This window comes from Lycium ferocissimum, unplaced genomic scaffold (assembly GCF_029784015.1).
Source record: "Lycium ferocissimum isolate CSIRO_LF1 unplaced genomic scaffold, AGI_CSIRO_Lferr_CH_V1 ctg6601, whole genome shotgun sequence".
NCBI lineage: Eukaryota > Viridiplantae > Streptophyta > Magnoliopsida > Solanales > Solanaceae > Lycium > Lycium ferocissimum.
This window is the reverse complement of record NW_026726421.1, coordinates 23,832-37,967: the sequence shown is the minus strand read 5'-3', so window position 1 is coordinate 37,967 and position 14,136 is coordinate 23,832. Positions and strand designations below refer to the sequence as shown.

Genomic DNA, 14,136 nt, shown 5'->3' with positions numbered 1-14,136 from the left:
CATAACTTTCGTCATATTAAATGTGCAGTAAATTTAATATGTGATAGTAAGGACACGGGGTTTTGAATTGTGTGATGGCAAAGATTTTTAAGTTAATTAGTTTGGGAATTGAAATTCAGCAGTAATATTTGTTTAGAACTCTAATTTGAATATGTGATATATTTTTAGTTGACCAAATAGCCAACACAAATATGATAAAATTAGACTAAAAGAAAGATATTCGTCGACCACATATTTTTCTACAAACTTTGCATTTTATCGTTAACGTATGTATTTATGAAATTCATAATAATTTTTATTTCCGTGAACATAAATATTAAAAGAAGAACTTTAACTATTCTTTTTTAGATAATCTTTTTTTATTTAACGTATATATTCATGCTTTTAAATTAATATAGAGTTAACAATTCATAATCAATTAACAAAATAATAATTCTTTAACAATTAACAAAATATCAATTCATAATCAATAATTAACAACTAATTAATTAATAATTGCATATTTTACAAATAATAGTAAATTACTATATTAAACAATTCATAAACAATTAACAAATCATAAACAATCAACAAATTAACAATTCATAAACATATAACAAATTAATAATTCATAAACACATAACAAATTAACAATTCATAAATAACAAATTAACAATTCATAAACATACAACAAATTAACAATTCATAAACATTTAACAAATTAACAATTCATAAACATTTAACAAATAATGAATTAGCCAAAAAAAAAAAAAAACTGGAACAGTAGCAAAAGCCACTGCCCAGCCTGATCAAGAACAAAGAAAAAAAAAATGAAATTTGATTTTTTTTTTGGAAATTAACGGCGATTAAATGTTAAATATGCTTAGAATATAATGTATATAACAAAATAATAACAAAAGTTCATAGTAGAAAACCTTAATCGAAGATTTTTGTAGGATTGTTTTAATCGAGTTGTTTGCCACTTTTTTTCAAAATTCGAGCTTAGAATCTTGCTCCATGACTTGAACATACCGAGAATCTAAACTTTCCCGACGAAAATTAATAGAAAACGACGTATTATGAAGTAGGGACCACCTTGAAATTGCCTCCAATGGCTCTTCTGAATTTTTTTTTTGCCTGTGGAGGGACCAGTGGTGGAACCCGATCGGGTTTTATGTTGGTTGCTATAGCGCAATATTTTACTGCGCTAAAGGAGAGAGAGAAATATCTTAAGCGGTAAAATCTTTAAAGACTTAATCTGGCATGATTTAGGTTAAGTAAGTCTTTAGCGTAGTATTTTCTTTGCGCTAAAGGTCTTTTATACCAATTTTTTTTTTGGAGTATTTTAGTTCACTTGGGTTTTTATTAGGTCATTTTGGTTCCGGGCTTTTCAAATTTTTTCAAAATAAGTGGTGAGATTCTTTCAAGATTTCCCTTATTTAAATAGTCAAGATTTATTTATCAATTACCTTTTTTTTTTTCCTTCTAGAAAGTAGTAAAACTTGATCAGAGGTAAGTTAGTAAAAACGCTCCTAATTTTTCAGGTATTTTTTTAATTAAAAAATAAGCTAAATGATTTTCTTAAAAAATTTCGTTAGCAAAAAGAGTATATTTGCACTATTTGTGAAAGGACAGAAGTATATTTGCATCATTTTATAACAGCAAGGGTATATATATCACTTTTTTAATAGAGGGTACATTTACTCTAAATCGTAAAATTAAGCTGCCTTTTTTAAATGACAAATATTTTGAATAAATTATTTTTACTAACTATGATAAGTAATCGGACATGAAGTAGTAAACTTCAAGTCATTTGGGAAGTTTGAATAATTGATTCTACCAATAAAACCAAGTTCAAACAGTGAATGATTTATATCACAGATACTTCTCTCCTGTTCTTTACTTCATAATCTCCCATCCCGAGGTGGAAACATGTGAATAGTAAAACAAAACCAACATTATTACCTGAATCCAAATTTAATAAATAATTTTCCCTATAAGCCTACATTAGTCAAATCAAAACAAATTCAAATTGAGAAATGTGCACAGTATAGTAATAGTAGCTGCACCACTTAAAGCTGCACTCACATCTCGAAAAAACCATCCCATCTTTGCTCAAACTCAAACAAAACAAAGCCTTGTTCAGTTTTTCTTCGTCCTTGACAACCTGTTTCCTTCATGCAAAAAGATGCAATCTTTATAAAGAAAAGATTGAAAATTTTCATTATTGAAACTTTGTATCTCAAAGATTGAATCTTTACAAAGCTAAATCATGAATCTTTCAAAGCTTTTTGTAATTCTGAATCTTTGTTTTCTCATATTTGCTATTTCAACTATTTTTTCACTGAATTCAGATGGACTTTCTTTATTAGCTTTAAAATCTGCAATTTCATCTGATCCATCAGAGTTTCTTTCATCTTGGTCTGAATTAGACTCATCACCATGTCATTGGAATGGAATCACATGTGATGATCACAACAACCAAAAAGTCACTTCCATTACTCTCTCAGGACATAATCTCACTGGTTACATTCCTTCTGAAATTGGAGCACTTTCTTCATTATCAATTCTCAATCTTTCTTACAACAACTTCTCAAAACCAATCCCAATTCATCTCTTCAATGCTACTTCTCTTCACTCTTTAGACCTCTCAAACAATGCTTTCACTGGATCTTTACCTCAACAAATCACATCACTTATAAACCTTAACCACCTTGATCTTTCTTCTAATTATCTCAATGGCTCACTTCCCAAGGAGCTAACTGATCTTACTGGTCTAACTGGAACTTTAAATCTTTCATACAACAGATTTTCAGGTGAAGTTCCAGTGAGTTATGGTGAGTTTCCAGTGACATTGAGTTTGGACTTGAGGCATAATAATCTTACAGGAAAGATACCTTCAGTTGGTTCTTTGTTGAATCAAGGGCCTACTGCATTTTCAGGCAACCCTTTTCTTTGTGGATTTCCATTAGAGACTCCATGCCAAGAACCACAAGCTCAAAAACCTAGTGTTTTGCCAAATCTTGAAAACCCCAAGGATCCAAATAATGGGTTTGTAGAAAAAAGGAAATCTGGAAATGGGTCAGTGGTTTCTTTGATTTCAGGTGTGTCAGTGGTGATTGGGGTTGTGTTTGTTTCAGTTTGGGTGTTGAGGAAAAAATGGAAGTTGGATGAGGGTAAAATGGGAAAAGAAAAGTTGGAGAAGTCACAACATGTGGCTGTGGGTGTGGCTGTGGGAGGGGGGAATGATGAGGAAGGGCAAAAGGGTAAATATGTAGTGTTAGATGAAGGGTTTGGGATGGAACTAGAGGATTTGTTAAGGGCATCAGCTTATGTAGTTGGGAAGAGTAGGAGTGGTATAGTTTACAAGGTGGTGGCTGGTGGAGGCGGGAGGGTATCGGGTGCTGCGGCAGCAGCGGTTGCTGTTAGGCGATTAAGCGAGGGGGATGCCACGTTGAGGTTCAAGGAGTTCGAGACGGAGGTGGAAGCCATTGGGAAAGTACAACATCCAAATGTGGTGAGGCTTAGGGCTTATTACTATGCAAGTGATGAGAAATTGCTGGTTACTGATTTCATCCGTAATGGCAGCTTGCACAATGCTTTACATGGTAATGCTCACCTCATTTTCTTACTTGGAAATGGTGAATTGGTTAGTTTATGTTCTATTGTTTAATATGAGGTTAAGTAATAGGTTGATCAGATCATAATGTGGTAAACTTGATAATTTGACTAGTTAAGTTTTGTTGAAGGTCCACTTTTGAGAATCGCCTACTTGTCTTTTGGGTTACTTGTTAGTTGAAGGAAGGGAGAATTGTTAAAAGAAAATTCAAATATTTGCTGTTCAAAAATAAGGGGAATGTATTATTCTAAATCACTATTCAGGAGTAACAGATTCTTAGCGTTCTGCTTAGTACTTCCAAAGAAATAAGTACTAAATAGGAATAGCAGAGAAGCCTGCAGTGTAATTTAAGTGGAGCTGTGAGTGATAGGAACTTAACCAAAATACTATAGGAGGAAAGGTAGGGCCGTTGAACCCAGAATAGATTAGTGAGCAGTGTGAGGGTTATTATTATTATTTTTTTTTTATAATGATAAGGTAAAATTTAAACAGTGTGAGGGTTATTATGAGAAGCCAATGTCAGAATAACTTATGCAGAATGTCCTTTTTCTGCAAATGATTTATTGTTAGGATAAGGACATTTCGGGTGAAATGTGAAGTGCATATTGAAATCATGGTTCCACTCTTGGAGAAAATTAGGTCAAAAGCTCATAAAGCAGTACTCCATAATCAATGCTAGATGAGTGCTGTCTGCCAATGTAATTTCTGGGTCCACGGTACATCAGGGGTTTTATTGATAGCCAGACAACGTTCAAGGTAGCATCTTAGTTGACATTTACGACAAAATAAATCAATTTCTCCTCCATTTAAGTAGTTGTTTACTGCCTATTTCAAGTGTTTCAGTCGTGTTAAGAACACGAAATGTAAGATGTTCTTAAAGGTGCTCGTGAAACAGTTCCAAATGCCATAAAGCTAGTTAATCTTATTCAACTTCAATAATTAGGATAAAGTGAGCCTTCTGCTGGGCATAATTGTATATGACCGGGATCGTACCTTAAAGATACTTCCAGAGCAAATTATTTTGTTAAAATATTCTGCGTTTCATATATTTGTATAATTGGGATAAAGTGAGCCTTCTGCTGGGCATAATTGTATATGACCGGGATCGTACCTTTAAGATACTTCCAGAGCAAACTATTTTGTTGAAATATTCTGCAGGAACAAGTAACAACTTCTGTTGAGGTTTCAAGCATCAGCTATCTTAGAGAAATATGAATGATATGATCCCAATTTATATTCTTTACCGGGGTCGTTTTAAGGTATTAGCTGCTTATCGGCCTTACTTTCTTTTGATCAAGAATAGGTCACCAAATGTAAATTATCATGAAAAATAAGCTGGTTTTGGCGTGATATTATCTCAACTCTGCTAGAAAAGTTTTTTCTACTAGTCTCATTTTCGTGGTTCGTTTGTTTTTATCTGACAAGTTGGCATTTGTGTTTTCTGCTTCCTGGAAAAAATCTATGCAAGTGTTAAGCTATTGAGACCTATTGGTTGCACTTCTTCAAAAGAGTGCTTTCACTCCTCATTTGTTGGTTTGTTGTAATTCACTCGTTTGTGGTCCCCACTATAAGGTAATTCACTCGTTTCTGGTCCCCCACTATGGCATTTCCCCCTTGTTTTCTGCTAGCTGAGGAGCACATTTAATGTGCCTAAGATATTGAGAGAGACTTTAAGGATGATGTTAACATTCTGAAGTTATGGGGAAAAAAACATTAGATCTATCATTTGGATGTTAAGCTATGTCACACCCCAACTTTTGATAGGCCCGACCTTATGGTAGCAGGGCGAGGCTAACGATTCTCGATACTCATGTCATCTTTTGACTCTTAAATCATGAAATGAGTGCGCATAATGTAAGCTTTTTAAAAAAAAACATGCTTTTCGTCTTTTCTCAAATCAAGTAAAATGCGTAAACATATGAAATTTGTAACATAATGCATAATGACACGTCCATGGCTTACATAGCATCAAGACATGTTACTATACGGACTCTCGTCTAAAGTCTCTAACATAAAACAAGATACCATAACATGGATACTGCGACTCGGCGGACTTAAAGAAATAGAGCTCGCCAATCCAAATGGAACATCTTACACTCATATCCTCTACTCATCCGTATACACTCGCGTGGCATGAAACGCGCGTCGCGAAAGGGACGTCAGTACGAATAATGCACTGAGTATGTAAAACATGAATAACAACATAATATAGATATGAAAGGTAACATGGAATATGAGAGATAACCTATACATCTAGATGCCTCATAAGGCGGATGTCATGCATGCTTAGCCTTTAAAAAAAAAATTATTTTATACATATACATAGTACCATACCCGGCCATTAAGGCTCGTGTCATATATATAGTATCATGTATACCGCCATTAAGGCTCGGTGTTATATATAGTATCATGCCCGCCATTAAGGCTCGGTGTTATCATCGTTAGCCCGCGTCGGGGCAATATCATAACATGCCTTGCGGTGGTGTGCACGTCTACGTGCCATGCCGGCCGACTATAAACGCGGCGCGGTGTGAAAAATACATACACATATGTGAAGCATGAATGAGAGCCCAATCAAAAGCCACAATTATATCGGAGTGACGTAAGGTCGGTAGCCTCCGATTATATTATGGAATAATCATCATCGCTCTATCTCACCTTGAAGGAACAATTATTATAAGGCGAGATCAACAACAATGAATAAAAATCACGAAAATCATGAAAATAACTCAACATTCTCATATTTACATTGAAATCATAAGCTTGAGACTTTTAAACATGAAATCATCATCGGCGTCGTAATCATCATAGAAATATTCTCATCTTTAGCATCGTCATTAATATTCTAAAAACATGTCCGTTGTTGTTGTCATAAAAGCTTATAGAATCATAAATCTTCGACTCGGAAAATAGGGACATTTTGGAAAATATTTATGGATTATCAAGAAAGAAGTCAGGCCTTGAATCATGAACTCTATGAACCATGAACTCTATGAACCATGAATTTCTAGTTTTTGGGAATAAACATATTTTTGGAAAACATTTATGGATTCACATAAGGGATCATGAGACCATTATTGGGCTGAACTGAAAACAACGGACAGCGCAGAGTTCCGCTTTCCTTCCGCATCGGTTCTGAGGGCTTCCGCGATGCGGAAGGAAAGCGCGATGTCCTGAAGCTTTCCGCCGCGAACTCGTTTTTCCCTTCCGCAAAGAACGTTCGAGGCCGGTTTTGAATGAGAAATCAAGGATCTGATTCTTGGCCTTTCGGGGTGACATAAGGTCGTTAACCCCCGAATAGTTTATGGAATTCATATCGAGTCCAAAGGATTAATCGATGACGATGGGTGAGATAATGTCCTAAAACCAATCAAACGACAAAACCTTAAGATTTAAAATACAAGGCATAAAAATGAAATGAAATTTGTTATGGAACGCTCGTGTTTATGTACTAATTGGATTCATAAGAAAGGATTCATGCCTTTAGAAGAAAGGGACTAGCCTTAACATACCTTATCCGTCGAGCCACCACTTAAAGAATTCCTTATATCGAGGCTTGCCCTTCACCCGAGCCTATATATATATCGAGAAATATATCATTAATTATATTTCCGTCGCCTTTCCATCAACTCATAAGTACTAATTATGGAAGACTAAATTTAGGTTACGAAAATTTGGGCAGCACCTCCCCTATATCGTCAACTTCCTCCAAATGCTAAAACAACTTCCAAACAGTACCAACAACATTAACAACAACATCCCCAACATTCCACAAGACAATTATATATATATTTTCGTACAAATTTCTCTTCAAACTTCATCCATAAGCCAACAACATCAACATAACAAACTATAACTTTTATTCTTGTAAATATTCCTAAATCAACGTTGATAAAGAGAGATTCAATGATTCATACCTTATCTTTACCAAAGTAGCAAAATCTTGAATATTTACTTTGTTTCCAAGCCAACTCCAACGCAGAATGAAATTATAAACGAGACTACGCGTTGTCAGGACCTTGATTAATACGCCGTAACTTGAAATTGACTCAAAATCCTCACTTTTTATGTGATGTAAGAGCTCTTCACTTGCTGAATTTTCTGGAAATTTTTAGAAGAGTTTTGGATGAAAAAATAAGGTTTTAACCCTTTATATAGGGGCTGAGGCGGTGGCACTGTAGCAGTACTGTAGCAGTACTGTAGCAGTACTGTTGCAGTTCTGTTTCTGCTTCATCAGCTCAGTTTGTAACGTCTATAATTCTCTACTCCGATATCCTATCGACGAGCGGTTTGTTGCATTATAATCTAGACTTGACGAACTTCATTTTAGGATTTTGAAACACCTTAAAACTCCTAATACACATGGAGATATGCCCCTCCAAAGTTGACTTAAAAAATCCTATTTCAAATTTTTCGACAAACTTAATTTCCTTGATTTGCTTGGTCCCCGAGTCTTCCATAGATTATTATATGAACTCAAACCCTCGTAACCATGAGATGAATGCGCCACGTCTAGACTTAACCAACTACTGCCCAATAGATTTCACGTACACGACTATGAGGTGTAACAGATGCAACTCAACGCACGAGAATACGGGATGTAACAAGCTATCTGTTCGATTCGTATTCATTAGGTTTTGGATTGTTCTACGCATGTATTGTTGCTTGTTCTTCCACATAAAACATGAACCCAAAGTCTGAAATTTGTGCAGAACAAACTATTCTGAATAGGCAGATACTGGGCTTATGTTAGCCTTGTATTTTGCTCCTTTTCTTTTTCTGAACCTTGCACTTCACAAAAACATGCGCCCTTGCAATGTTCATTTGAACTCCAGTCTGTTTTCTTGACATCATCTTATGAAAATTTGAATAAACCTTCCTTTTTCGCTCTTATTTTGTCTTTACTTATTGTATTTTATAACTTGGTGAACCAATCTATCCACAAGTGGAAATGTAGATTGCAACTACTCTGGGTTGGTCTCCACAAATTAACACCTTCTGGTACACTTGGCCTATTTCTTGTTTCCTTTACTCGGACTACTACAGCCCTTCCATTGTTTCAAGCACATGTTTTTGTACCAAATTCAGGATTTGAAGAGAAAGTTGTCCTATTCCTTACTATTATAATGTTCATCGTCTGAAAAGCAGCTGAAATGATTTAAATATAATGGGCTCTACCATATTCATCTCATAATACTTATCGTCAAGTAAAAGGAATATGTGACGTGAATCACTTTAATTTATCACTGAGGTTCCACAAGTCATATAATTCCAAAACTTCGAACCGTTATAATTGTCGTATATTTTTACCCTTTTGTGATTCTGTAAAAACTCACTTTCCGACAAATTCTTGAAGGAAAACACACACAAAAAGAGCGAATTTCTCTAGAGAACTTGGTGATTTCCCCTATTTGCAATTTCAAGTTTTTCACTGTTTTGATGCTCGCTATTAGCAAGAAAACTTGGAGTTGTTTCTCACGTTTTATGATGAAACATTGTCCTTGTTAAACAATCTTCTAAGTAATGTTTATTTTTAACAATTGCAGGCGGACTTGGTAATTCCTTGCCATCACTGTCATGGGCAGCTAGACTGAAGATTGCTCAAGGCACTGCTCGGGGTTTAATGCACATTCATGAGTGTAGTCCCAGGAAGTATATTCACGGGAACATAAAATCATCCAAAATCCTTCTTGACGATGAATTGCAAGCTTACATATCCGGTTGTGGGTTGACTCGCCTTGTTTCAGGCTCCTCGAAGCCCATTAATAGTAGTACCAAAAAGCTGAGTACAAGTCAAATGATATTAAGTCCAAAAAACTCAGCTTCGCCTTGTATTATGTATGTGGCACCTGAGGCTCGGGTACCTGGCTTCAAGTTCACACAAAAAAGCGACATCTACTCCTTTGGTATTGTACTTTTGGAGATTCTGACTGGTCGGTTGCCAGATGGAGGATCAGAGGATGATGGGAAGGGGCTTGAGAGTCTTGTTAGAAAGGTTTTTAGACAAGAACGACCGTTGTCCGAAATCATAGACCCTGCACTATGGGGTGAGGTTCATGCCAAAAAGCAAGTCGTTGCAGCATTTCATATTGCTCTCAACTGCACAGAACAGGATCCCGAGCTTCGGCCAAGGATGAGAACAGTTTCTGATAACCTTGATCGCATCAAACTGCAGTAAAAGAAACTTAATGGTACACCTTGTAAAGAGCTTTCAAGTTAATGTAGAAGTTGTTTAGTGTTTGTGAATCAGAATTTTCTGTTTCTAGTTATCGTTGTAACTCTAGCGATTCAATGTTCTTTTTGTTGAATCAGCAATTGAAACTTATTTGTGCTAGCGACCTCAGAAGACTATTATGTTTGATATTATGGAAAAGCGTAAAAAATGATCCTAGCGTACTGGAAATGACTTAAATATGTCCTCTTCTCACCTATTAGACTTCAATTGCTCATACCCTTAACTTTCGGGTTAAAAATGTCCTTCCTTCCACCTATTGGACCCCAATAGGCCTTAACGTTAATTTTCGGGTTAAAAAGGCCTCTCGTTTGAACGGAATTATGAGATGACACATGACAGACTATAATTAAATAGGTGACACTGATTTATCGGTTCACGAGTCCCAACCTTAAATAATCAGACTCATCCAGGTTAACCCGAAACAACTAGAAACCATTTGAGTTCAGCATTTGATGAAGTCGATTTAATCAAGCTAGAAACCATCGAGGTCAGAACCAACATACTTCAAATAAAAACAACTCAAGAGTTATAACTAGTCAATATAACAACTCATGAGTTCAACAAAATTCGATGGTTATAATTTGAATTCCCTTGTAGCAATGATGTTTTGAAATTAGAAATACATTAAAATCCCTGATTCGAAGGAAGCGCCCAATTGATCCTAAGTAGCCTCCTCAGTTAGATGATCTCCACATTAATTTAACTGAAAAATCTTTTCCGACCTCAAATGATGGACTTGTATCCAAAATAACTAGTGGTGCTTCCTCATGTGTGAGTTTTGATCTAGCTGAACTGTCTTAGCCCGAATGATATGGCTAGAGTCTTGAGATAGTACTTCTAGAGTAATGAAAAACTGGTTGAACTACTGATAATGCAGGTGGTAAGGCTAATCTGTATGCCACAAGTCCAATACTTTTTAGAATTTCATAAGGACCAATGTACCACGGGCTCAAATTTTTATTTTACTGAATCTCATGTCACACCCCGAGGCGGATCGGCACCGATGCCGGAAACTAGACCGAACGAACCAACTGACTAAGTGAACATGACGTGAAAATTGAATTAAGCGGAATATAATTTAAAATATGATCTCTACTTGGTCGGTCTAGCACAAGGAGTTGGAATGATACCATTTCCATAATCAAGATAAGTTATATTTCATCTTGTGCTACATTCTTTTCACCGATGGTTTGTCCGATTTCCATCTTAGATCGGGAACATAAACTTTGTACTTATAGACCGTTGATCTAATCATTCGTGTATAAGCTAAATGGTATACTAAATCATCTACTATCTAAGTAAACGATACACAGATGAAGATATGATCTATTTAATACTTTATTAAAATAGGAAGTACCTTAATGAAATCCCTTTTACTTCATCAAAAAAAAAGAAGAGAAAAAAATATCTTAGGAACAATGTAACCCATAAAGGATGTGCTCTGAAAACAGTGAGCAATATTGGGCGACAGAAGAAGAAAGCAGAACAATGAATGGAGAAAAAAGACATACCTTAGCATGAAGAAGTATGTAAAAAAAGGCAGACCGGTGCATTAAGCTTCAGCTATGCGGATGGTACAACCTTTTATAGATGTTTCCATACCATCATATAGCAGAAATATTAGAAAATTTAAAATTTGAAAATTAAGTTTAGTAATATTTCAAATGAAAGAATAACTTAACCCCAAATTTTATTAGTTTTTCAAATGAAATTCATATCCAAATGCACAATCCCAATTGAATGAGAAAAAAGTTGAAACTTTTAGTCTCATTTCTTTTGGACCAAAACAAAAGAAAGTCTCATTTCCTTCAAATTGTAAAAAGCACAATTGTTATATTTGTCTTAAAGTTGGGAGCAAATTAGATTTTAACAAAGTTTGTAACGACTGTTAAAAACCCTAATCCCTCTCCCAGCCTATATTAATGATGCTTTAGCAGTCTCTCTCATTCAATCATTCTCAACACAGCTCAACTTAATGCGGCTGAGATGAAGGGCATTGACAACAATGAAGAGGACGTTAATGATGATGGAATTCAAGTCCAGCATGAATCCTCTTCATGAATTCTTCAGAATTGGTTCAATGAATCACCAAGTTGTAAGTTTTTTTTTTTTTCTCATTTTCTTTCCTTGATTTGATGATGTGAAGTTAATTTATGCCTTAGTGCTTGAATGAACTATTTTTTGCAAATATTTTAGTTCATTTAAAAGATTCACACTTGGAAAGAACATTCTAGTTTTAGTTGTTGTATCTGATCTAATAGAAAATTAAACTGATAAGTCTTTAAAACTTAACTTTTTATTAGATGTAAAAAGTTTTGTTACTTAATTAAGTGGTTCATTCAACATTTAATTAATGAGATATAACTTAGCTTTTCAAATCTACAAATTCCTTTTTTTTTTTTTTTTTTTTTTTTTTTTTTCAATTAGTTCAAATTTTTTGCTATCCGTTTAAATATTCACATTTGGGTAAGATATATATTCTTAAACCATTTCTATCTTATGCAGCAGTGGTAGTAGTATCACCTATATTTAATGAATGGGCTGGAGATATTTTTAAATTTAGGCTTGTTTATGTGAAAGTGATAAACGCATATGAAAGCAAGTCTAAAATTATTTGGCCGCGCTTCGTGCGGTTATGAATAACCTCATTAAGCTTATGAATGATGCTTCCCTAATATCTGGATAATAAAATAACGTAAAGGAAGATTCTTAAAAAAATTAAAATAATTTATAACAATATTTTTGAACATAAATTATTAGATTTAACATTGTAATATGTCTCAAGAAGCTCTAATAAATGATTGCAAAAGTCTTACACATTCATCAGTTTCATCAACAATGTTTGTACTCCATATTAGACAAACCCTTCGAAATCAATTAATACTATAGTATTTGAGAATTTTTACACCCTTAGTTATAAATTTTGCAAAAATTATAGTAGTTCAGAATGTTTGGGGTGTACTTCAAATTTACTGTTTATATTTGAAACTTAGATACAGCTGCAAAAGAAACTTTAAAATATACATACATATATATATTTAGTAGGCATCTAATTTTCCCTCACTAGTTTAGATCCTAGAAAACCGCACCATCTTCTATGCAGGACCTTGCCATGTAAAGGTGCTTTCTGGACTTGTAGACTTGAAGCTTACCACGCAGACGATAAAAATAATGTCTCCCTGAAGACCATGACCTGAAGCAGTTCTCAACTGCAAATGCTCTATAGGAAGTAATATCATATTAACCGCATAGTCCAAATAGTATGGGAGAGTTTCTCCATTTAGTTTAGGGTGCGGAAGAGCAATTAATTCGCTTTGGGGATCACTACTGGCTCCTCATGTATACATACGAGAATAAAGTAAACAAGATAAAGAAAGACTTTTACCTTATATCTAGCAAGGCATATAACTAAATATCAACCATTGGTGGAAATTTCAAACTTAGCTGCTAATATGTCCAGAGCACTGGCACAATTAAAATTTCGTCCATTTTAAAATTTTCAAGAGTTGTGGAAGCTACATGGGATTTGCATACTACAACAAGCATATGATCTTCTCTAAGATATGTTGAAAACATGCTAAGGCTTGAATGAGTTCCTCTCCAGCAACTTCTGGTGTGGAAATGGTATTTTGGCACGGAATGAGTTCCTATCCAGCAAAATTCTCTCCTACTTCTCTCAGTTACCTTTTAGGTGATCATTTAGGTTTTAAAATGTATGAGTTCTCATAACTATTTCAATAAATATACTGTATAATAATAATTAAATTTATAGTTAAGTATTTATAGATGTTTAATAAATTTTTTATATATGTATAAAGTCTGATTGTTTAAAATTAAATTTAAGTGAACTCATAAATGACACTCTAGATGAATTAGCTTTTTTAACATTTATTTTAGCTAAATAGTTTTAGAAGAAGTTGCACTCAATTAGCATGAAATTATTTGGAGATGATGTTTTTTTTTTTTTTTTTTTTTTTTTTTGATATATCGATCTTTTGAGTTGTTTAAAGTTTCTTTATGAACGATTTAGTGTGATTTTATAAAAGGAAAATTAAGTTGAGTGTCCATTAGGGCATCTAGTTTGTCAAAATTAGTCTAACAATCAACTCCTTACCCCAATAACCCTTTGGCAATCTATTCTTCCCAAAACAAGTCACTTTCTAGTAAGGTGAAGTCTTTTTCACAATCATGACGCACCTTTCTTCGTCCTCAAATTGATCTTTCACATAGAAGAGGGAATCGAGATTCAAGATTGGGTTTTGGCCTTTGGGGCTGTATATTTTGTACTTGTAAATGTAAAACT

At 34.5% G+C, this 14,136-nt stretch overlaps 1 protein-coding gene across 2 annotated transcripts; it reads left to right on the top strand.

Annotated features, from left to right (window-relative positions):
- Positions 1-1,839: 1,839 nt before the first annotated feature.
- On the top strand, positions 1,840-9,936 carry LOC132045415 (receptor protein kinase-like protein ZAR1). 2 transcript variants are annotated; one of them, XR_009412411.1, is made up of 3 exons: positions 1,840-3,587; positions 4,757-4,857; positions 9,145-9,282. XR_009412411.1 is itself a non-coding variant. In XM_059435995.1 (2 exons), the coding sequence occupies exons 1-2, from the start codon at positions 2,252-2,254 to the stop codon at positions 9,774-9,776; spliced, it is 1,968 nt and encodes a 655-aa protein (XP_059291978.1). In that variant the 5' UTR covers positions 1,849-2,251; the 3' UTR covers positions 9,777-9,936. The 2 variants fall into 2 exon arrangements, 1 of the variants encoding a protein (XP_059291978.1); XM_059435995.1 differs by lacking the exon at positions 4,757-4,857 and having other exon boundaries at positions 1,849-3,587; positions 9,145-9,936.
- Positions 9,937-14,136: the final 4,200 nt, after the last annotated feature.